General features: G+C 37.1%; 2 protein-coding genes across 3 annotated transcripts; both read right to left on the minus strand.

Annotated features, from left to right (window-relative positions):
• Positions 1-20: 20 nt before the first annotated feature.
• Positions 21-13927, minus strand: abcd4 (ATP-binding cassette, sub-family D (ALD), member 4). 2 transcript variants are annotated; one of them, XM_030128494.1, is made up of 19 exons: positions 13589-13927; positions 13278-13402; positions 12860-12987; positions 11094-11233; positions 9844-9960; positions 8461-8586; positions 8048-8098; positions 7758-7852; positions 7547-7668; positions 5957-6048; positions 5756-5845; positions 3226-3431; positions 2706-2797; positions 2390-2426; positions 2205-2254; positions 2057-2109; positions 1750-1826; positions 535-650; positions 21-443 (listed from the first exon to the last, which is right to left on the minus strand). In XM_030128494.1, the coding sequence occupies exons 1-19, from the start codon at positions 13627-13629 to the stop codon at positions 369-371; spliced, it is 1833 nt and encodes a 610-aa protein (XP_029984354.1). In that variant the 5' UTR covers positions 13630-13927; the 3' UTR covers positions 21-368. The 2 variants fall into 2 exon arrangements, with proteins under 2 accessions (XP_029984354.1, XP_029984353.1); XM_030128493.1 differs by having other exon boundaries at positions 2205-2278.
• Positions 13928-14875: 948 nt separating this feature from the next.
• Positions 14876-24379, minus strand: LOC115415184 (sphingosine-1-phosphate phosphatase 1-like). The gene is made up of 3 exons (XM_030128677.1): positions 23328-24379; positions 18417-18506; positions 14876-16737 (listed from the first exon to the last, which is right to left on the minus strand). The coding sequence occupies exons 1-3, from the start codon at positions 24003-24005 to the stop codon at positions 16186-16188; spliced, it is 1320 nt and encodes a 439-aa protein (XP_029984537.1). The 5' UTR covers positions 24006-24379; the 3' UTR covers positions 14876-16185.
• Between the last annotated feature and the right edge of the window lie 1822 nt (positions 24380-26201).

Raw genomic sequence — 26201 nt, forward strand, 5'->3', positions numbered from 1 at the left:
GCCTTTTGATTTCCCTGATCTTTTTTTCTTCAAATATTGATCTAAGGTGCTGAAAACAAAGCATTTACATCCTGAAAATTGATTGTAAAATCCAGTTCTAAAGTTCTAAGTTCAAATCATACTGAGCTTCAAACATTTGTTAAAAACTTAATTTAAATCAAAAAGGTGGTGAAAGACATTCACCTCTTAAAGTCCATGCTTCATAAAAAAACAAATACACATTCACTGGACGTGTAAAAGTCAGCCTGTTCTGCTGCCGTTCTGAAACTCCTTGTACCTCATTGAAGAACACTTAGTAACTTTTTGGTCCCGACTCCCACGCTGAAACTTCCTGCAGGTCCAGAGGTGTGTTCGCAGTCACATGGTTTCTATGTGTCTGCTTCCTTTATGTTCTTTAACTCCCACAGTCCACCTCCACACAGCTTCAGCTTAACATCATGGTACTTTCAGAAACAGACACAAACAGGATAAATACTGACTAGTGAAGGAAGCACATCCATGGAGGGGTTGGAATGGGTGTGTGCTCAGTTTTACCTTTTCAAGGCTGCTACGGTGTCCCAGACTGACCAGAGTCATGCCCAGCTGTTTACACATCCGGTAGAGTTGACCCTCCGCCTCCTCGGTTAAAGCACTGGTGGCTTCATCCAGCACTGGAAGGAAACACTTACATTTCAGCTCTTTGGCAGTAAAATAGAAGGTCCAGTTACACTGGTCTACAAGTGAAAAGCCTCTAGAACAAGAATGTCAAACTCATTTTCTTTCAGGGGACACTTTCAGCCCAATATGCTCTGAAGTGGACCAGACCAGTAAAATAATGAAAAAAAATTTAATTACATAATGAAAATGCTTACATCTACAAAGCCTACTTAAAAGTGTGAAAAACATGAACCTGAAATGTCTTAAAAAGTGTAATTTGAATATTGTAACTCAGTTTATCATTTATACATCTGCATTACACATTACAGATCACTGGGCATCTACAAAGACACAAAACATTTAGTAACAGACAGAATATTGTTAAAATTGCACTTAAATTGCATTTAAATATTTACATTTACAAACTATCGAACGAAAATTAACCTGAAATGTCTTAACTTTTTTACACTACAATAAATAGGAAAATTGGGAGTTGTCATTATTTATAGGTCATTATATTATTTTACTAGTCTGATCCACTTGAAATCATATTGCTCTGTATGTGGCACCAGAACTAAAATGATTTTAACATCTTTTATTGTTAAAATTGTTAATTTTCCGTTAGATTTCATGTAATTTTTGCATTTTACAAATTCATCCCAGGGGCTGGATTGGACCCATTGCCGGTCGGGGTTTGGCCCACGGGCCATATGTTTAACACCTATGCTCTAGTATTAGAGTGAACCTTTACCAAGTTTGAGTCACTAATAAATTAAGTCAAGAATGGTGATTGGATGTAGTTTCCAAGATACAGTCTTAATCAGATCTACTTCAAAAACACTGTCTGCACAACAAAATACATTCACAGTTGAGGTTCTTTCCAGTGGAAAGTTTATAAATTTATTGTATAAATGTACATAAACCTATATATGTGTAATAACACTTTCTTATACATTGAAAACATCAGATAACCAGCACTTTTGTCATTTGTTTTCCAATTAATCTTATTAAAGTATGTAAGATTAAGCACATTTAATCTGAGGCAGATAAGTTCTAAAAAATGGTAGATCAGAGATATTCAAAACAGTTATTTCTCAGATGAATACAACACACCTGCATATTTTGGCTGCAGGTAGAAGAGTCGTGCAAAGGAGAGACGCTGCATTTCACCTGGAGATAGAACATCATACCTGCACACAGAAGAATTTAGTATCCAGAACAGCTGGAAAAAGTTGAAAATATGTCGAGCTTTTCTAAATATAAAACTAGAACTGATACTTTTATAGACATTTATAATTTCACTAAATAAAAATGATTATTAATTTCTCCAGTTTTACCCCAGAGTGACCAACACAGTCAAAATAACAGTATCTATAATAACAAAGCAAACATGTCCGTTTTGTTTCTTGTATCCTCTCACCAGTTCCAGTCCACCTTTTCATCCAGTCCACCCGTCCTCTTCAGGAGACTTGACTGGAGCACAAACACATTTGGATCAGCACAATATGATCACATTTAGATGAAAACAAGATCCACACATTTATCATTCATTACAGGGTACAACTCACCACCCCGGCCAGTTCCAGGAAGTTAATGATTCTGTCATCGTCCACTGACCCTGGAAAAGAAGAAGCTACAGAATCTATAACAAAACCCACAGTTTACAGTGACTATAAATACTTCTCTATTGTACTTTATAGCTGCTGTCACACCACCCTGAGCTGTCATTTATTATTCAACATGAATATATTACCTGAAGCAGGGTAAATATCCTTCAAAGGGTAGATCACCTGTTGGAGACAGGAGTTACAGTAAATACCCCTTAAAATTCATCTTTTAAGGATTAATAAGGAAATAAAAGAAAGACATGATTTTTTTTTTACTGTGTAATACTTTAATCTTACAGTTTTATATGGTTCTTCTACATTATTGAATTGTTGGAAAATGAATTCCCACTGAGGATTAAGTTGATCTGTATGTGCATCTATATTTTCATGTGTATATGTATTTATATATTTCACAGGCTCTATAGTAAAATCAGCTTTGAAAAACAGGATAAAGTAACTGACCTGTTCACGCAGTGTACCATCAGTCAGATATGGTTTCTGTGGCAGGAAGAGGGTCCCTCTGGGTCCAAAACATGTGGTCATCTGGACGAAACCTGAGAAACATGAAAATAAAATCAAAGACAGAATTGTCATGAAGCTCCTAATCTGATATGTGTGCATATTTTGCAGTTGTTCCATCATCCTTAACAGTACTGATCATAACATGATGACCAGTGTAGACACTCAACTGGTTCAGATCCAGTGCTCTTCGTTAGACCCCATTTGATAGGTACTGACCACTGCAGACAGGGAACATCCAACATCCCACAGCAGAGATGCAGATATCCCTACAGCTCCTCATTTTACAGTCTCCAACACACTAACTGTTCACTCATTGCCTAATATCTACATCTACTGAGAGGTGGCCTTGCAAAGAGATGAGACTTATCACTTTACTGACCATAGTGTTATGGCTAATTAGAGAATACATAAACATACAACAGACAGAAATAAAGAGAGATAAAATACATCCAGCTCTTACCGCTCTGTGCCTCCCATAGGCGGTTGAGGACCCTCAGTAGTGACGTCTTGCCCGTTCCTGTGTTCCCCACCACCAGTAGGTGTGTTCCCTGGCTGATCTTCAGACTCAGATCTTCCACCAGCAGCTCATCTGAGTATGGAGATTTGTATGAGAGATGGTCCACGATAAAGGCGGTGTCCACAGGGCCGGCGTGAATGTTGAAGTCACTGTTTGGAGAGAACAGACCAGGTATATAAAAGTATTGGAACACTTGTTATATTTAAGAAATTTCAGCTGTTTTTTTTATTATTATTATTTGCTACTAAAATACACATAAAAGGAATGAAATATCTAAAGTCATCATTATGCTCTACACAGTGCATCCGGAAAGTATTCACAACACTACACTTTTTTTTTTGTACATTTTGTGTTACAGACTCATTCCAAATTAGATTAAATTCATTTTCTAACTCAGGATTCTACACACCATCTCATGCTGGCAAAGTGAAGAAAGTCAGTTTAAAACTTTTGCAAATTTATTAAAAATAAAAACTTTAATATAACATCTACAAAATATTCACAGTGTTTGCTCAATACTTTTTTTGACACACCTTTGGCAGCATTTACAGCCTCAAGCCTGTTTGGTATGATGCTACAAGCTCTGCACACCTGTTTTGGGGCAGTTCCTCCCATTCTTCTTTGCAGAACCTCTGCAGCTCCATCAGGTTGGATGGGGAATGTCAGTGCAGCCATTTCCAGATCTCTCCAGAGATGTTCAATGGGGTTCAGGTCTGGGCTCTGGCTAGGCCACTCAAGGACATTCACACAGTTGTCCTGAGGCCACTGCTTTGTTACCCTGGCTGTGTACTTAGGGTCCCCGTCTGAAGTCCAAAGTTACCATCGGGTTCTTGGTCTCCCCTCTAAGGCCCTTCTACTGCCATCACTCAGATTGGTCAGGCGTTGAGCTCTAAGAAGAGTCCTACTGGTTCCAAACTTCTTCCATTTACAGATGATGGAGGCCAGTATGCTCACTGGAACCTTCAATGCTGCAGAATGTTTCCTGTCCCCTTCCCCAGACCTGTTCTTCAATACCAGTCTTAGAGGTCTACAGATAATTCCTTGGACTTCATGACTTTGTTTGTGCTCAGACTAGTAACCATACATACACAGGTGTGTCTCTTTCCAAATCATGTCCAATCTCCTGAATTTACCCCAGGTGACTCTAGTCAAGTTGTGGAAACCTCTGAAGCATAAGCGGACACAGGATGCACCTGAGCTCAATTTTGAGTGTCATTGCAAACACTGTGAATACTTATGGACATACTAATATATATATATATATATATATATATATATATATATATATATATATATATATATATATATATATACACACACACACACACACACACATATATATATATATATATATATATATACACACACACACACATACATATATATATATATATATATATATATTTTTTTTTTTTTTTTTTTTTACTTTTAATATTTTTTCTTCACTTTGTCATTATGAGGTATTTTGTGTAGAATTTTAAGGTAAAAATTAATTTAATCTATTATGGAATAAGGCTGTAACAAGAAAATGTAAAGAAAAAAAAGTCTTGTGAATACTCTCTGGATGCACTCTAAACATAAAATAGAACCATCATGACAAGATTTAGGTCATTTTTCTAACTTTACTGTCAGTGTCACACATTCATGTTCCTTCACAAAAGCCAAATTCCTTGTGTGATCATTGTCAGGTGTGATTGTGGTAAAACTGATGATGTAGAGTTTTATGACATAACTGTGATTCTGTTGACTGTACATGGCCTATCCTGCTCATTAAGTAAATACTAAAGTTAAAAGCAGATAAAAGCAATAGGACTCGCTTCATTTGATATCAATATTCATTTGATATTTGATGTTGTGCTGAAATGAAATCATGTTTCAGTGGCAAAAAAGGTCAATGTTCTCAGATCTGTCACCACTGTAAATACAAATACTAAAACCAGAGGTCAGAAAAACAATACTGTTAACTGAAATTAATGATTAATTGAAATGCACTGCGTATAAAAAGTACTTACTGTACTTTTTACAAAGCAAATTTTGAATTTTAGTTGAATATCAGATCAAATCTGCTTTGTTTTCAACTACTTAAAGTTTTTTTTATTTAGCTCCATTTGCTGAAGACTGAGCACTGCTGTGGGTAAAGTTAATGTTTTATGGGGGAAAAAAATAAAATGTCCTTGAATAAAGTGACATTCAATAAGCAATTCATTTGTAAGTCATATATGAGGACATTCTTGCTGTCATCTTACCCTGTTAATAAATAAATAAATAAATAAACATAAAATCATGAAAACTTCAGAATGACAATGATGCTAAAACAAACAACTTAATGTGATTTTGTACTTGTCTTTTCTGTGTTCTTACGTCAACTAAGTCTTTTAATTTTGGCCACCTGTGCGTCCTCTTAACATACTTTCTGCTCCTTGTATCATAACTCTCTTGTAGCCGTGACTAATGTCTAGATCTTCTCACAAACCTGTCAAAGTCGTAGCTCTCCCCTGACGCTGGGTCGTAGTCACACTGTGTGCATAGAATATCATCCATCACCTCTTGGAGCTCCCCGATCCTGACCATGACACACATGGATTCAGAGGAAAGAAGGCGGATGACAAGTGTAACATAACCACCTGCTGTCATCTGCCCTCAAGGAAGTGAATTTAAGCATGCGGTGTGATACCTGTGGGTGTATCCGGCCACATCTGACAGAGTGGTGGACAGGTCTATTATCTGTGTGAAACCATTTATCAAATAGATGCACACAAAGGCATTCTGAATATGAAGAAGGAGAGGGAGAAACAGAGCAGAGCAGACAAGATTATTAAAACCAAAATATAGCATATGAATACAGAATGAAGGCAGCAACAAAACACATTGGACAGCATCAAAAGGGGAATTTAATTCTATACACGCTGCCTTTATTTGACTGTGACAGATGCTTAACACATGCTTTGAACAGTAATAGCCTGCTTTAACACTGCACTGACGACATTTACTAAATGAAAGGTTTTGCTGCCATCTACTGGTTAGATTAATACTAGATGGACTGTATATACATGCACACAAAGTAAATGTCTGATCGTCGTGTTTTAGCATCTTTCCTTTTTTAACAATTGTACCAGGTTTATTCATTTATGCTTTGCATCTATGTTAATATAGTTTCTAGTTTATCCAAATTGTTTATTTAGAGCTGAAATGAAGATCTGATCACACTGGTCTACAAATAAAACTCCTCTGGAGTGAAAGCAGTGTGACTTTACAAAGTTTGAGTCACTAATGAAGAAAAAGTAGTTTCCAAGATTAGTCTTGGGTCAAAATGTGAAATTCTGACAATTAATGACAGAATGGGTTTTATTGGACAATAAAACCTAGAATAGCCTAAAATACCAGTGGCCAAAATGTTCCATCAGAGAGCGAATTTTAATTGATTGCCATTCCAATATTTATTAAAGTAGCTCCTTGTTTTGGATAATCCCTTATGGTCCAACTAAAGCAAAAAATGAATTTAAAAGTAAAAATGTGGGTCATTTAGCAACACTAATCTGTCAAATTGTCTCTAAAATGTCCCGTCAGAGAGATTTCGAATACTGTGTTTTGACCCTGTCTCAGATCTACTTCAAACACTGTCTGCATATTATAATACATTCACTTTACAGGTTCCTTCTAGTGGAAGATTTATAAATCTATTGTATAAATGTGCATGAAACAATATATATGTGTAACACTTAACCATATACACTGAATAACATCCATTAACCAGTACTTCTGTAATTTCCATTTAGCATTTAGCACATTTAAACTCCAGCAAGAACAGTATTACAATTTATAAAAAGGACTACTAATCATGTCAGTAATAAGAAAACCTAAATTAGAGAATGGTAATCTGAGAAATAATGGGACAAAATCAGTCTCACTCTTGATGTTGAAAAATGATCAGATGTGATGCCCCTGATGAAGGCTGGACACACTGAAAAGTTGTCATAAATTGTCAACAGTAAGTGAGTCAGTGTGTGAAATTTTCTCATTGTTTTCACAGAGTGTTTTAGACAGACTTAGTAAAAACGTACTGCGAGTTGCTGAAATGTTAATTCCTGTGACATCTCTTATGCCATATATCTTTGGGTTTTAGACTTCTAGTTCAAACTAGCATGATAAGGTCATTATCCTGTACTCTGAGGAAAAACAAGCTACTTTTTTGACATCATGTACATAAAACAATTAATCATTTTAAATAAAGAAATTAAGAACAGAAGCATTAAAGGATGCCCACCTTACTGATGAGGGCGCTGAGCTCACCAGGAGTCAGCCCATCATAAATACCGGTGAAGATGGGAATAGCGATGATAATGTAGCTGAGGAAACCTCCGAGGTAGTCAAAGGTGTTTACCCCAACTGAGGGAGGAGAGGTCAGGGTTTAACTCCAAACACTGAATCAATAAAACCAGTGACCCATAAAGGGAGTGAGAGTGGGAGGTTCTTACTATAAAGCCAGAGCTCTTTGTTTATTAAACTCTTCTGTACTTGCAGCAGATCCTGCAGCCGTCGGTCAGTCCTCATGTGCTCCACTTTACCAGCTCTACAAAACACAGACAGCAGCGTTTTTCCAACCTGCTTTTACCACATGATTGGTGAGATTTGCTGTGTCAGGAAAACTTGGGTTTTTAGTCGCAGGCAAATAAACCTAGTAAGGCTTTTTTCTGTTTTCCTTCATAGCAAACTCTGCATGTTTAAGATAAGATAAATGACAGTTTAACCTGTTGTTAGTGCTGACCTGTAGAAAGCCGCAGATTCTGCATTGACACGGATCTGCATGTGTTTGAATCTGGGAATAAAAAAAACCAATAACATTTAAGATTAAAAGACAGCTTTCTTTAAACTCTCTCCTTTCCATTGTTTGAACACTTCAGGAAATGGCTACATTACAAACTGACGCACATCCTGTGTTTTTTCCTAAGGGGCCAAAGGCATTGGGCCAAAGTCTACAGATACTTCCTCTTAACAAAGGACCCGTTTCCTCGACAATAAATGTGAGGAGGATCTGTATTAGATGCAGCTGGTAAAAACAAATCAGTCTCTACAGGTTCAAGGAGAAGAGGTCTGTTATTACGTCAGTACAAATTGTTATTTATACAGCTAATGTACGTATTGGTCACTTGATACAGTGGGTACATACAGTGCACCTACCTGAAGTCTCCTTCCAGTTTTTCTTGCTCAAATAGAGTTGAAACAATTGGCCCCATGAGAATTTTATTGGCAATGGTCCCAATAACAAAGTAACCAAAGATACTCAGAGGACCGATCCAACCGGTGCTGTAAAGTAGGGGAAGTTTAATTACCTTTCAATCCCATGGGCAACTCAGAGTGTCTAAAATACAGTAAAACAATAAAGAAACAGATTAAAATGAACTTAAATGAAATGACATGGGCAAAAGCAATGTTGACAATGTAACTGACTGAATGATGTTGAAGTTTAAGTACCATTTACTTAACACAGTCAGGCCAAAACAAACAAAATGTCTTCATCTGGATTTAACTAAGTAGTAATTCAGATCCTTCCACTGGAAAATTACTGCAGTGATTAATATGTTTCAGCTGCAAAATGTAAACTCTAACTGATTGAGTACATTCTCATTTCTTAAACAACCATCAGTTGGATAAAGATTGGACTGTGTTTCAATGTAACGCATAAATGTGGTCTGATGAGTACAGATCGACCCTGTTCCAGAGTGACGGGGGCATCAGGGTGAGAAGAGAATGGATGAAGTGATTACCCATCATGCCTAGTGCCTACAGTACAACCCTGTGGGGGCAGTGTTACGATCTGGGGTTGGTTCAGTTGATCAAGTCTAGGTTAAGTTATGTTATTTCTCCATAAAATGAGATCAGCTGAACCTTAATATACTGAATGACCGAATCTGAACATCAGTGGATTTTTCTTCCCTGATCACACAGACATATTCCAAGATGAAAAAAACAAGATTCATCAGGATCTGATTGTGAAAGAGTGGTTCAGGACCATGAGACACATGGATTGGCCTACACAGAGTCCAGACCTGAACCCCATTGAGAATTTTTTTGGATGTGATGGAGAAGAGTTTCCACAGTGGTCTGACTCCCCTTCATCAATACAAGATCTGGTAAAAAAAAAAAAAAAAATCAATAAAACTATGAATGACTAGAAAAGCACTCTAAGAGGGCAGACCTCTGCCAAGGCAGATCCATTCCCCCCCAATCACCACCAAAATTTAATAATTTGTTCCTTGTGCCAGTATCAACATTTCCTGAAAATTTCATCCAAATCTGTCCATAACTTTTTGAGATATCTTGCTAACAGACAGACAGACAAACCCTGATGAAAACATAACCTCGCTGTTACACTTGGAGGTAAAAATAAAGGTTATGACATTTATTGTGACACTGCATGAGCACTGTATGACATAAAAGACTCTGTGGTGAATGTGTCCGATAAGCAAAACAAAGGACAATCTAATGGAATATATGTGTGACCTGTTTTTCAGCCAGGCGGTGTATAAATATGAATGATGTCATACTTCACTGCAGAATCACCTGAGAAAGCAGTGGTAGGTGTAGTAAGTCAACGTGAACGGTGAGACGATCAGACGACTGGCCATGGTGCTCATCTGTTTGCACAACCGCTCTGCATCCTGACTGATTCGCTGGTCACTAACATTCAGACACAGAAACAAACAAAGCACACGGATCACTAAAACAGTATTAAATGATTAAACCTTACTCCACTTAGAACATGTATTTACCAAGGCTGGACAAAACAGACAAAAATGTCATGATGAAAATGTTCATAACAGTTGATAATGGTGACTGTCAGTAATTCGCACAATATTATTATAACTTTTATTTAACCAGGAAAAAAAAAAAGCTCACTGAGAATAAAAATCTCTTTTTCCAAGTGTCCTGCCAAGACAGCAGCAGCAGCAGAAGTTACACAAAATAGAAATCATAGCCATACATTCACACTAAAAATATACATCAACACAATAAAAGTCAGTACTAAAAACAAACTTAAAACTGATAAGAACATACATATAAAACGCCACCATTATTTTAAAAGGTACCAAAAGTATAACAACAATGTTCCTTAAAAACATCTCAAAGCTGAACCTGATTCAGTGAATTAAAAAAACATCTACATCCACATTTGTCCTTTTCCCATTCATTTAAAATGACTTTGAATGTATTAAAAGAGACCAATTCCTTTAGTGTATATATACTTAGTATAATATATGTCAAATCAGTATTTCTGTCAAGTTTAGAGGCTGATTTTTGGTCCCAAGTGGTAAAAGATATATCGAGATGAAAACAATGTAGAAAATGACATATATGACATAAAAGACATAACAACATCTATTAAAATCAGAGTCTCTGATTTCATTATTTCACACTTTATTTTCACTGCAAATGAAGAAAACTAATTTGAGTTATTTTGCAACAAAATGAAAATAATGGAAGGTTATTCAGAGTTTTAAAATATTCTTTAGGGCTAGAACATGACTAACAAATCGTGGCTGTATCTCCTCTCGATTTCTATAGCACCAAAAACAATGATGATGATAAAAATGTTAGTTCTACATCAATAAGTACATGAGTAACATTTTGTAAAACAGCAAAACATAGAAACATTTGGCAAGTGTTTTATCTGACAATGTAAAAAAAAAAGAAAAAAGGATAGAAAGTTTAAGAAATAGGTTTGGTTTTGGTTTTCTACACTGCTTGAATTCATGTTTATATTCTTTATCAAGCTCTAGAAAACCACCTGGACAATGAAGACAGAAACTTACGGGTTATCTATGTCCTCTCTGAGCACATTGAGAGTGTAATAGACTCGACCCTGGAAATACACCGAGTGGAGACTCTCCGTTAACGTCTTCCTCCAGCTGACATACATCTGATTACAAATGTACTGGTCAATACTTTTCAACTGGAACAAAGACAGAGGAACAGAAACAGGTCAATAACAAACTCTGTGAGAGTTAATCACACAAACAAACAGAATTCTTAGTCAAAGGAGAGTGAACAGGCCTCTTATCGCTGCTTATTGCAAAATGTAGAAATATTACTTGCACAAAAAATGATACGTTTTAGAATAAACTGCATTTAGTGATGGGTTTATGGTCCCTTCGGTTCAAAATCCAAGCAAGTGTCTATAAAGTGCAGAAGTCAAGTTGACCTTGACCTGGTAAAGCTGCTATTATCTATCATGACAGCAATGGAAAACCACACATGATGGTATCAAACAAAACATAATTTATGTGCCTTGTGACATATATCACTTACCTGGCACTATAAATAAATAAATAAATAAAAATAAAACAAAGATGTAGTAGATCAATGTTTTTTCATGTGTTAACCTGCTTGTATCTCTACACAGATAATGTGCGGAAACATCAAACAAAATATGTGACCTAATTATGGGGGAGATAGGAGTATATTTACTCTCATAAACATAGGCAATTGCATTAATGCCTTTTAGTGTGTGATTTTGGTTTGTAAAAGTTTTAAACCTCCCACTAATAACGAAGCTGACAAAGTCTAAAGTGGTGGTTTTCAGCTTGAGAACAAATGAATCACTTTTATGTTTCCTTGGGACCCAAATTTACAAAAGTATCAGAAATGATCATAACATTTACTGTCAAATAGACTCTTTCACTGTTGTAACATAACTGAAAGTCTCACTTTTATGTAATTTTTATCATGTTACATTTTGTCTCCTTGTTTTGTCTTTTTCTTAGTTTTTTTCTAATTTTACTTTTAACATATTTTCATCATGTTACTTGTTTTGACCACTTTCTTCTACATTGCTTTCTTTCCTGTTTTGTCACTTACTTCTAATTTCCCCTTTTGTTAGATGTTTTTTGTTGTTTTTTCTTAGACCATTGCTTACTTCTCCACTGCATTTAACACAGAGAGGCCTACATTTAGAAACTCCTCCACTAATATCCATAGCAGATTATTGTTATGTATTTTACACTAATAATCACTAGTAACAGTTCTGTGACCCCTTGTCAGTCCCAAATTAAGTCTGGGAACAACAGTTCTATATTAACAAAAACAAATAATATTTTGACAGCAGGTAATATATCAAGAATTGAATCAGATTTTTTTTTCATACTGTAGCTTGATCACTCTTTGACAAGTAATTTCATAGATGATGGTGGCTGATATTTATCTTCTGTGTTTTATGTATTTCTATGTTTGACTGAGTTCACTTATTGTTTCTCTAGCACAAAAAGGGCAATAAATAACAGCTGAAACAAAATTTTCAGTATGAGCATTGTTAACATGTGTACTGGCCCAGAATCACACATTTGGAGGATACCTGTTACAGAATCTAGCTTTCATTATATTATAAAGTAATTAGCAAATTAATCTGAAGCAGAAGTGGGTACAAATATTGTGAAAGACTAAATGAAACAGCAAAACGGTTGAGCCAAAAGAGGAAATGTTTTACTAAACTGCAATCTTTTGAGAAGTGCTGTGAATGACAATAGTGGTGTTTATTGTACAGTAGAAGGTAGATTTTTCTCCCCTCACCACATCAACTTACTGTGGAGTTGAGCAAAATAAGCACCATGGCTTTTCCCACCAGACTCTGGAAACCTGAGTAATCTTTATCAGCCAGCACATTGTAGAAGTGACTGGGGAGGATTCCCACCTGGTAAATGATCAGCTGCTCTAAGGGAAGAAAGAAAAAAGATCAGTCAGTAGGTTGTTACATGACAGTTCAAGCAGATACTAAAGGTCAACAGGAAAGAGCATAGTATGCACTTACGCAGAAGCTTTACAACTCCCCAAAAGAAATGGCAACTAAGCAGTTACTGTCACATGATGAGTCTTCATTAGTAAAATAAAGTGCAGTCTACATTTCAATCATTTAATACCCAGGTTAGGCTTAATGTGTCGGTTTTATTCCCTTTTTAAATTGCAGATCTGCTCTTGAACAGATGTGTGACTGTAGAAGTTACCTGACAAGGTGACACCAAGCAGAGTCCCAAACATCAGGACACTTTGACTGGACCATGATGGGAACAGGACCTTCTGGATGCTGCAGAACCTCTGAACAAACTTCCAGTCTAATTTTAGTCTGGAGCTGTGCACAGGACGACAAGGAAAAACATCACTAAACTGTAATATGTAGTCTGTCTAGAGTGAGTGTCAAACCTCGCATTAGTCACTTCCATTAGCTAGGTGAGCTAATATTAAATCTGAGGTAAACAGTAGTAGTTGTTGCAGTATCTGTTGGTTTCCTGCAAGAGTAGATAACGGATTACCTTACCTTTTTGTCCCTTTGCCATTCGATTTTTGCAAAAGTGGCATCGGCACTGACAGCAACTATTATTTTTCTCTGATAAATCTTTACATACGTTTATGGAGCTAAATTTTTAAGGCGCTAACTAGTTAACTATTCAAACTACTATAACGTAAGTGTCGCATCTAGCTAACATACAACTGTTAGCAGGTGGAAAAAACAAACAAAGCTGCACAAAATCAACTTCTTTAGTTTTCTCAAGCCTACATCAAATACATGAAGTGTTTCCTAACGCTATCATTGCCTAAACTGACTTTCTACCTACTGGTTTCTGCACTGTTTTGGTCGCTGAACGTAAAAACAGGTACTTCCGGTTGCAAATACCGGCAATTTAACTTTTCAAAATAAAAGCTTCCATTAGTTTATGGAGTTACACCAGTGTGAGTCATGTATAAATCAAATAAAACCTAAAGGAAGTGGTTTAAATATTAATTTACCAACCAAAAAACGTCTGTTTTAACTTCTAGATTTAGATGAAGAGCCAAAGAACCACAGATTAGACACTATTCACTATCAGCCATATATAACACTCTGACCACTGACAGGTAAAGTGGTGCAAATGTTGATTATCTCTTTATAATGGGACCTGTCAGTGGGTTGGATATATTAGGCAGCAAGTGAACTTTTAGCCCTCAAAGCTGATGTGTTAGAAAGTGCAAAATGGACAAAATTAAGGATCTGAGCTACTTTAACAAGGGAGAAATTGTGATGGACAAATTACTGAGTCAAAACACCTCCAGATTTTGTTACATTCCAAATGTAAAGTGTTTAGTCTCACAAATTCATGTTTGAGACTATTTAATGATCTCTAAGACCTAATATTTATGCAGCTTAATTTAAGGTATTTTAGTGACCTGCATGAACATGATGGGATTAAATTTGAAGAACTGAATCTTTCCTTCATTCTTAATTTTATCCAAAATGTTTTTAAATATTTATCTCTGAACATTTTGAGCAATGAAACAATTTTATTAAGTCTGGATCATTTTATGGCATATGTCTTTGTGCTTAGGCCAGAACTAAAGTTTGTTAAATATATTGTTGATAAGTATCAGTTTTATGTTTATAGGCTTTTCCAGTTAATGATCACAGCAGCCAGCAAGCAGACAAATGTCACTACGGACAATTATTTTTTGGGGGGGCATTTCCTCACAGTAAAGATACAAACATTTTCTAAAAAAAAAAAAAAAAAAGAATTCATTTTTTTTTCCTTTTAAAGAATAGTTTATTCTGATATCCATTTTTTTCACAGGACATGGTCCTTTCATAAAAAAGACGGTGCATGTACGTTGATAATAGACATATATCTGTAAGAGATAAATATTCTTTGAGCAGTAAGTGCTCAAGAATCAATACTCCAACATTATATTAGATCATTACAACAGATTACAAATACAACATATATACACACAGTAGGGTCAGCGGTTTTCTATACTGTTAGTTCAGAAGTACAGTTGAAATGTCTGTGGATTTTTCAGGAACCTCTTATAAATAATTATTCAGACTTTTTTTCTTTCTGCTTAGGATAGTTAAGATGTCAAAATACTTTATCAAAAATATCTATTATGTTATACTCCAATGATTACGTCATCCATTCTTAAATTACATTTGGGCCAAAATTAAAAATCATATGAAAGAAGGAGCACAAGAAAGAACTGAATTCCTGAATTCAGAATGGAATTCATATTCAAAACTGAACAGAGATGAATTTACTCTAAAGAGAAAAAACAGGAGTTGAGTTAAAACAGAGGCCGTAAAACTACTGTAACAGAGATGAACATGAATCTAATGAGAAGTGAAGTGACTTCACACCTGATGGATTCTTGGTTTGGTTTATTCTTAGAGCATTGAATTCTCCAATAACATAATCCTGTATAAGATGATTAAAATGATGTAGATGTACAATAATTACTGAATACAAGCATCATTACAGTACATTGGATAGATTTCTGTATTTGCAGTGTTCCAGTTAACACATAAATGTGTCGACCACAGGTGGGTGCTCAAGGATAGAGCAAAGGATATTCTATATTTTCTTGCTCCAACAATCACCATTAGGACTGTAACTGAAAATGCAGTAAGCCGTCTTTACAGTGTCCAATTTCCTCCATTTTTCAGCATAAACACTTTCATTTGGCAAAACACTGATCAAATTCCTATAAATCCTCACGTTGTTCATAAAAATATTTCTTAAACATCAGTTAAAAGTGCATTTATTGGGGATTATTTTCAGTGCCAGAATAAAACAAAACTAGTGAATACTTAGCAGCAAGACAGTGTATTTTGGTGGTGTTTTCAGGCATAAAGTAACAAAACCAACACCCTACTGAGATATTTTTAACTTAAGATCTTATTTTTGAACACCAAAAAGTCTCGTTTGCAGAGGAAAAATTGTTACACATTTGCTTCTTTGGAAAAGCTGGTAGTTTTTATTGGTGAAAAGAAAATATAGAATATCACCAGGTTTATTTTGGGTCAAAGCAAACCGCATGTATCCAGGTGCTGTTTGCCTTCACCATGTGGGTGAACATGTCAGCAGTAAATGACAAGTTTACACTCAACACTTAGGCCAGGTTTAAGATCCTAAAGAGTAGAGGCACCACAAAGACACAACTAAAACCCACAACACTGTAGACGATGTAACGATACGGCAGCTCCACTCTCATGTGCTGCCTCGCCTGCCGTACGTCATCTGAGGGCAGCCCGAACAGCCGACATAAGAAGGGAATAGTCACTGCCTTCATAAACATTCTGGTGATGAGGATGACGGCCACTCCGACGAGGAAGCGCAGCACGGAGCAGACCACCAAACTAATGCTGAGCGGCGGTAGAGTCAGAGGCAGCGAGGACAGCGGCGGGTCATCCAAGAGTCCTAACTGATAGTTCACATGTGTAGCCAGAGCCGCCCCGGCCCCGGTGCCCAGGGCCTGAGCTGTATCACCCCGAGAGGTGCTCCACGAATCCAGGGAGAACGCCACAAGGCCCAAGCTCACATGTGACACAATGATGACGAGGGGGGCGTAGTCACCCATCATGTAAAAGCTGTCGATCTTGTCCAGAATTGGTTGGAAGAAGGCGAGAACGAGAAGGCTGTAGAGGAAGCCAGTGATTACTTCCTGCAACACAGAAACAGGATATTTGTGAACCATTAGTGTCTGGTATCACACTCTGTAACACTAGTCTGAGAGATGCTGATGAACAAAAGATAATCCTGATGAAAGACACAAAAACGACATTTTCTAAAGTACAAGGTGAAGGAAGTTATTCCATTTTCTCTTAATATCTACTGTATTTTATCATCTAACAGACATAAACTTTTTGGTACTGATCATCAACCCTTTAATCCAAAACATTTTCTATAAATAACATCTTAACATAGTATTGTGGATTAAGTACAAAGGTTAAGAGAAAAACAGGTTTATTTCTTGCCAAAAATGTTGACAAACTACTGTGAAAGCAGATACGCTGCTGCTGATAAAAAGGTGGAAATACTAAAGTCAGTCTGCAGAATGTAATCTACCCTAATCTGCTCTGAGTAGTTCACTGAGATGTTTACAGAATTTTCACTGATCAGTATTCTGATCCTGTGTGTATCATATAAGGCTGTATATGAAGAACATGTAATGTTATCACTGTAAACACTAAACATGACAAAGCCACGTTTTGTGACATTAGCGAATCAAACACGTTTGACTTGTTTTTAAGAATTGAAAATATTTTACCCACTCACACTGGTTATTTCAAGGACAGATAATACAAGCTGAAGGTATATCATCCTCAGACCACTGAATTTATAATTTAGAAGTGTGAGTTTCAGTAACATTTGCATCATTTTAGTTCATTCTAGAAACTGACAACATTTCTCAAAATCTAAATAAAAATACTTTCATCTAGATGGTTTATTTGCAGAAAATGACAATTGGTTATCACAGACTTTGCATGATTCAAGGAAATTAAGAACAGATTCATTTTTACACAACACTATTTATTTATTTATTTATTTTTACTGTGGCAGAGTTCAGTGATCAAAAGTTTGCAGAATATCTCAGATTTTCATGGGTCTTGACATGTCCTCTAGTGCTGCTGCTGGGTGTTTTGTGCCACTCCTGATGCAAAAATGCATGCAGTGTTGTTTGAAGCTCTTCTTGATAATATTCCAGGGCTTTTCAACAGGGTTCAGGTCTGAAAATTTAGAGTTGTGTCTAATTTTTCAAAGACAGCAGAACATCAAAGCAACACTCTTAATTTTGAAATAGATGTTCTTGAGGAAAGCCAAAATAAATAGGGCATCTGGAAGGTTGAGGAACCCAAATTTCTGACTTTTTAAGACATTTTTCCTGTACGACTGGCCTCATTATTGCGTTGAACCACTCCCTCTATGTTATATGGACATTTCTTCATGATTATTGTTTCTGATACTAACGTTCAAGCTGCTGAACTTCATACCTGACTGTCTACACACGTCAATGATTGTTGGTGGCTCCACTCATTCTGATCTCCGTTATGCTAAAATACTAAACACTAATCACACATTTTACAAATTCTTTAAGATTTCCATAGCAAATACAGCAATATCATTTAGTGTGTGTGTAGGAATTTATAAGACCTTGGAGAGACAGGTTTAAGGATTAATTTTACTATTGTAAGGATAATTCAGGAATTAATTTAGGACAATCACATTTAAGACTTTTCAAGGATCCATGAACTCCCTCAATAAACCTCATTACAAAATCCAATAGCCTATATGTGACAGTGGAGGTGCAATACAGTACATGTTTTTATTAAATATGCGTACCAGAATGGAATGCATCCCCATGTAGACTCGGCTCACACAGACTAGGACACTCCAGCTGAGAGCCACACAAAATCCAAACAGGAAAGGATACTAAAAGGAAGAAAGAGCATGAAAACAAAGCATTAAATAAGAAATGTAAAGGTCTCTCTTACAAAGCTGATTTTATTTCATTAACATCTTGTTTGTCAAGAAAACAGAAGCAGTTTAGTAACAGGAAATTACTGAATCACTATCATTTTCCAAAACTCTGCTAAAATTACAGAAATTCTAATGGAAAGTGCATGGCCAGTGGAAAAACGAGCTTCGGCTAAAAGCACAGTGCATAGTCCATTTAAAAGACATTACAGTGATATCGGAGCTATTTATGGTCTGTATCTTATCACTGGTCATCAGCTCATTCTCTTCATTGTTTTGTGTCTTTAGGCTTCAGAGTTGTGTCCCAAAGGGCGATCACCAGCTCCAACAAGGAGTTTTTGTGTAGTTGTGCCAGTATAAATTCAAAGCCTTGGTGTGTGCGGGTTGAAACTACAAAAAAGAAACAGTGGACTCTCAGTCTCTCCCTGTTCCTTCCTCTTTTTGTCCCTGCGCCTCAACACACCACTTCATCTTCTTCAGCCAACTTGTGACTTAATTAGCTGTGTCTCAGATTACTTGTTTAACACTGCTGGGACCTATTGTATAGTGAGGCCAACATACTAAAATATAAATAGTAAAGTCCACTTTATTTCAGTGGCCAATATCACAAATTGACTCGAGGGGTTTTATAATGTGTGACCATAAAGTATATAAATGAAAACCATAATCCTACACATCTGAGGACCACAGGATGATATAGTTCGAGGATGGATGCAGATTCTTTCATATTCTTTTCTATAATGTGTTTTGTTTGGGTCTGTATCTTCACTGGCCTCTCCATATAATAACAATTTACCTGGCAACCATTCAATTGCACAACGCCTCTCGATGCATCACTGTGTAAGACTTCAGAGTCCACTTTAGCGGCCTCCACTTGTCCATTACACAGAACTGCCCATCCTGACCTTTTGGAGGTCAGCGAGTTCTTTTTGCACAACCATAAAGGGTGAAAATCCTATAGTAACCACAGGTCCTATCAGTGTATGAACATGCTTAATTGCTTTGAGCTCTCTGACCTGGCTGATGCTATATGTTCCACGTTTACCTCCTGACACCAGGGCAGTGAAGTCAACTAGAAGTTGCAATCTTTAGCTCTTTTTCTGTTCTGTACTTTGACGAGACACTGAGTGCATTCAGTAGTGTCTTATCTCTCTCTCTGACAACCAGGAACAGCAGGTCTTTGTTTATTTGTTAAAAAGCTGGAGCTGCTCACCTGTGCCCCTATGACACACCCTCCTGAAAATCTTTCAACAGTCTCTTTAAACAGAGGGATGATTGTTGAATTGCTTGTCTTTAACCCATGCTACCTGATGTATTCTGCAGAAGCACAACAGCTGTAGTCACTGCCTCCACTGAACTGGTGTTATTTGTACCAGACTGAGGGACTGGGATTAACAAGGATTTAAAGGCAGCCCCCTCAGCCAGACTGACCCACTGACACAAAGGGTCAAAACTGTCACATTTGCTTTGTATGTTTTACCAAACTGTGCACTGTGTATATTTCTTGACCTGAGGGAAGGAGGCTTTTTTTTTTCAAATGAATATTTTAGCTTGTATTTCAATTGCAAGTGGATATCTCACCACAAGTGAAACTGAAATTTGTGGTACTTAATTATCTGTCTTTGTTGTTGTTCAATAGGGCTGCAGGATATGGTGAAAAGGTTAGACTGGGATTACTAGATTATCAAGGAAAATACACAGAATACTATTTATTTTTTAAATTGAAATACAGGATATATTTTTAGAAAAAAAAAATACATAAACATCAACAAAGCAGCTCTCATTACCCTGCCCCCCCAAAGGGGAGGCAATGGATATTGTTTTTGGTTCGGTTTGTTTGTTTGTTTACACTCTAGCAGCAAAACTATTGGTTGAATTCATACCAAATTAGGTTTATAGATTGGCAGTGACCCAGAATAGATCTGATTACATTTTGGGAAAAGTAGGTCAAAGTTAAAATTTTTAATGAATTTATTAAACCCCCCCCCCCCCCCCCCCCCATTTACTTATAATGGGGGAAATTTAAAATGTCTACTGTATAGCAGCAAAACTATTGGTTGAATTCAAACCAAATTGGGCTTATAACTTGCCAGTGACCCCGAATAGGTGTGGTTACATTTTGGGAAAAGTAGGTCAACGTTTCAATTTTTATGAGTTTTTTTCATCTTTTTTTTTTTGCCCATTCACTTATAATGGGCAAAATTTCACATGCCTGTAGCAGCAAAACTATTGGTTGAATTCATACCAAATTGGGTTTATAGATTTCAAGTGACCAAGAATGGATCTCATGGCATTTTGGGAACAGTAGGTCAAAGTTCAAATTTTTTATAAATTTTTAAAGTCTTCCCAATAGGAAAATATGGGTGAGGGTTTGTTTTACAGATAATCATCAATAGACCCATGGGTTAAAATAACAGAAATAAATATTCTGTAGTAGTTTCTACATTGTTTTCCACCAGTTGACATTGATGACATCATCTCCCCATTAATTTCTTTCATCATTTTACAGAGGATGTGGTCCTGTTGGCTTAGTCAAGCTGTGAACTCTGTGTGTGAAGCAGCCAGGATGAAGATTAGCTCCTCCAAGTCTGAGAGTTCTGAGGCGGAAAATACTGGAGTGCCCCCTCTGGGTTATGGAAGAGCTGAGGCCCCAAGTGGAGGAGTTTGTTTTGTTCATGAGTGAGGGAAGGATACAAGCAGGAGATTGACAGACAGACTGAGGAAGTGGCAGCAATGATGCAGATGTTGTACCGGGAACTGAGCCAGAAAGCGAACTCTCATTTTACCGGTCGGTCTACATTCCCTCCCTCACCTATGGTCATAGTGACTGAAAGAATGACACTGCAGATACAAGTGGTAAAAGTGAGTTTCCTCCGCAGGGTGGCTGGGCTCTCCGTTACAGTCTGAGTTTGGAGTTCAGCCACCTGGGAGGGGCTCAGAGTGAAGGCGCTGCTCCTCCACATCAAGAGGAGAAACCTGAGGTGGTTCAGGCACCTGGTCAGGATGCCTCCTTGGTGAGGTGTTAAATCTATGTCCAACCAGTATGAGACCCCAGGGCTGAACCAGAGGAGGTGAATTCTCTGCTTAGGCTACAGCCCCTGTGACCAAGACCTGGATAAGCGGAAGATGAACAGATCCTCCCATTCTTCCTCTACTAGGGGTTCAAGGTAGAAGCAGCTCCGTGTTGGCTCACTTTAACTTTAAAGGGCGTTGTACATTTACATCAACATCTGCCATGTTCAGTTTTTGTTTACAAACATCTAAAATTCTATGCCAGTCTATGTCTTCATCTCCATAAGGTGTATGACCATAATTAAACTATTATTAGATGTACAGACAACAGTGGTTCTAGAGGCACAATATCATTGAAATCAACTGAAATCACCATGAAAAGAGGATCTGTTCATTTATTTTTCCATTTCTACAAATATATCACATTAAATCCTCATAAACCAGGCACACAGGACCTTTTGCCATTATGTGATTGCACAGGCTGTTTCTGACATTATGATTTGATTAACTGTGCTGCCCTGATGGCAAGCAGTGCTTGTTTATGTTGGACCGGCCTTGATATGGTGACTTTGGTTTTAGTTATCAACTTAAATAGTTAACCACAGTTCCAAAATGACTGTTTTATACTTTATAAGACTGAATCTGACTTCACTATGTCCATCCATCTATTTTCTGAACCATTTATTCCTTGTGAGGGTCAATTTGTCAATGTTTTCCCTTTTATAGGTGGCATCTTCGGGTGGGTTAAGAGTATTTAATGTAATAATTAATTGTAAAAGTTGTCTAGTTGCAGAGGTTTACTTTTGCAATATCTTCCATATATTTCAAGGGTCAGTGCTTTTGTTGATTTATTTTAAAGAATAAATAACACAATAAAATAAATACATTCTATTAAATAAAAATGAAAACTCCAAGAATTACAGACACAGATGATACTTAGGTGCTTCTCTGAAAATCTAATACAAAGGAGTTAACATCACCTTTATGATCATCTTTCTGATTTCCTTTTGTTTAGGTCAGGGGTGTTAAACACACAGCCCTGCTAAAGGGTCCTAACAGGCCTGTGGGATGAATGTGAGAAATGCACAAATTACACTGAAGATATTAACAATCAAGGGTGTTAAAATCAGTTTAGTTCAGGGGCAACGTACAGGCCAATTCATTATCAAGTGGGTCAGAAGAGTAAAATACTATTATAAAAAACTATAAATAATGACAACTCCAAATTTTGGTTTGTTTTAATGTAAAAAAGTAATATTACAGCAACATTTTTAGATTTAGAAACCATTGTTTCCAAAACAGGGAACATGAACAAATATGAAAAACATGAAATGTCTTGACAGAAGTAAGTGCTATTTTAACAGATATTATGCAAATTTTTGTGCCTTTGTAGATTTACTGTGATCTGTAAGTTGTGACGCACATGTGTAAATGATAAACTGAGGCATAATACTGTTAAAATTGCACATTTTTTTCTTAAATGTTAGGTTGTTCATGTTATTGACATTTTTTAGAAGGTTATTTTGAAGATGTAAACATTTTCATGGTGTAATTCTACTTTTTTGAGTTTTTTCAGTAGTTTGGAGTTGACAGTATTTATAGGTTATTGTGTTTTTACTTTACTGGCTGTATGTAGCCCCTGAACTAAAATGAGTTTGACAGCCCTGGTTTGGGTCTTCTGCTTTGATTTCAGGTGTGTAGAGGGCCAGGCCAAGCAGTGACACAATGGGGGGTTTTGGGTGGGTGGGGTTGTAGTGGACTCACCTGCCACCGTCCATAGGACAACATGAAGAGACAGAAGGGTATGGCTGTCCCGGTCATGGCGTGTGTGGACGGCATGCTGTACTCAGAGTTGTAGAAGACCTCCACCTTCACCACGGGGGGCGAGGCGGGCCGGGACCAGCGGACCATATCCTTGGTGGACTGACCCACGAACAGGTTCCAGGCCCAGACCACGATGAGTCTGCGGCTGACCAGGGCGTCCACGTTCCAAAACAGGAAAGGGAAGAAGATGATGAAGAACATCTCGTTGCCGAGCTCAGTCCCAAAAGTGAATAGGTAGAAGAGGAACTTGTTGTGGATGAGGAACTCTTGACCCCCGTCCCCGGTCAGGGAGTTCCTCCGGAGGGGTTTGGCTCTTGTGGTGTCCGTATCGGCTGTAGCGGCCGCCGTGCCGTCGGGCCTCCCGGTAATGTCATCCTGCATCCCGTTAACCTGCGGCGGCGTCGCGTCCCCGGCTGCCCCGTTCCCTACACCCACCTCTGCCTGGACCCTCTTCCTCAGTCCGGGACGGTCCGGGTCCGGCTGTCCACTGTCCCCTTTGGTGGTTTTGTCCGGAAACGTCCCTTGAACGCCGCATAAATTCTGAAACCTCGCAACATGACAGGGATCCTGCAGATAATTACACATCTGCACGAACGTCTTTACAAACTCGTTCGCCATAATTTCAGTCAAACTTTTTAGTCTAAAACACAAAACTCTGTTCCGTCGGGAAAATAGAGATCATGTCCATCGACCGAGCTTAACGGGAAGTGGAGCCCGGTGGCCGCTGCATTCCGTTAAATTATCCAAATACAACAGATTCAACGTTAGCTAACAGTGCGGGACACTTACACCGGACTCTTCTCTGTAATGTCCATTAAAACACTAAGGATTTCATCGACCTTGCACACTGACAACAGCATCCAAAGTCCGTTACAGTTAACCATTACTTCACGATGTATCCCAATTCATACAGACATCGACTAACTGCGTCAGGCCGTTATTCCGCTTTTCACCTCATTCTTCTTCTTCTACTCATATTATCCGGCGCCTCTTCTTCTTCGTCTATATTTGGACTATATCCATATTTTTTTTACAACACCTCCCCCTGCTGGACAATCAAGACATTACACATGATCGCACATGATGTGATCATATAGAACAGGGGCGTCAGGGGCCAAATATAGCCCAGTATGGTCTGAAGTGAGCCAGACCAATAAAATAATAACACAATAACCTATAAATAATGTCAACTACAAACTACTGAAAAAAGTACAATTACATAAGGACAAACTGTCCTTTAAAATATGTGAATAATATGAACAACAATGTACAACCTGATTTTTTAAAAAACAAATATAACTGCAGTTTTTAACAATATTAGAATTATTTATTGAATTTCTTCAGGTTATTTATTGTTTTATTATTTCTTAAAAAAAAAAAAAAACAAGGGGGGGAAATTAAAAAAAAAAAAACTTTTGAAAAGGAGTGGGATGAAGTACAGTTTATATAGTCCAGTCCTCTTACCTCATCTTTTTCTACTGATCACAAAGTCCCATGTCAGTTCCTCAAAGTACCTTATGAAATCTTATACATGTCAAAATAAATTCTAAACAATCCTGCATAAAACACAAAAAATATTATACATATCAAAAATAAACTATCTCCATTTCATAGCCATATTACGCATAGAGATAGACTTCATTTCAAACATAAGTAGGCAAAAGAAATTCCAAATCCAAAAGGACACTCTAATATATGGAAATAAATCAACCAGAAACGTAAACAAATATCACACAAATGCAAAACAATTTCACTGTGACTCTTCCACAACACTCAATGTCCGAAAAGGAACAGGGAAGAAGTCAAGCCCACATTGTCCCATCCCAAATTCACATGTATACAGTCCATAACAAAGAACAGGTCAGACACTAAATTACAAAAAAGAGAACAAATGATTACGTACCATCAACAACCATTATCATTTACACATGTACATTAAAGGTTGCAGATCACAGTGGATCTACAAATGCACAAAACATTTAGTAACAGGCACAATATTGTTAAAGTCGCACTTATTTTTCTTCAGAAATTTCAGTTCAGATCTAAGCAGTAAATCAGACTGAACACTAAGACTGTCTTGACAGAAACATATCAGTTACATATGAGTGAAAATAAGAGATTCAGGTGAGTTTTTCCTGAAATAGCCTTCAACAACGGATCAAACATCCACATGTTGAAGGATTAGCACTGCACTGCCATGTGTGGATTATCACAAATCCTATTACCATAAAACAATACAATATTATAGTCCTACTGTATTAAAAAATAGAACAGAATACAATACAATATAATACAATAGAGCAGATTTAATGTCATTGTACAATAACTATACAACTAAACTGCATAGAGCTTACCCTCTTCAGTGCCACAAAATAAAAGTAGCAATAAATAATACATCTGATAAAATCACTGACCCGTGGGCCTCCTTTAGGCATTTAGCAGTCTGACTGCCCATGGATAAAAACTATTAAAATATTTTATCAGGGCCCAAAAAGTCAACATGAACAAGCAAGTAGACATAGATCCTTTAACTTGAGATTAAAGACAGTATACAGAACTGTAATATTTTAACTTTATGACAAATTGACTATATGAAAATAAGTTCTTCTCCAACTCACACATGTGCACTATTTGTTGTACTTTGGTGATAAACAACTAGAATTTCACAAACAGTATTTCCACCTAATTATTTATTTCCTGAATAACCTAATTGTTTTTGTATTTCCTTTCACCATAGGCAAAACTGCACTGCATCATGGGTGATATAAGACCCTGAAATGACCATCCCTGTTCGCTCTGCCCTCTATGGGTCGA

Source organism: Sphaeramia orbicularis, chromosome 24 (genome assembly GCF_902148855.1).
Source record: "Sphaeramia orbicularis chromosome 24, fSphaOr1.1, whole genome shotgun sequence".
In the NCBI taxonomy this organism is placed as follows: domain Eukaryota; kingdom Metazoa; phylum Chordata; class Actinopteri; order Kurtiformes; family Apogonidae; genus Sphaeramia; species Sphaeramia orbicularis.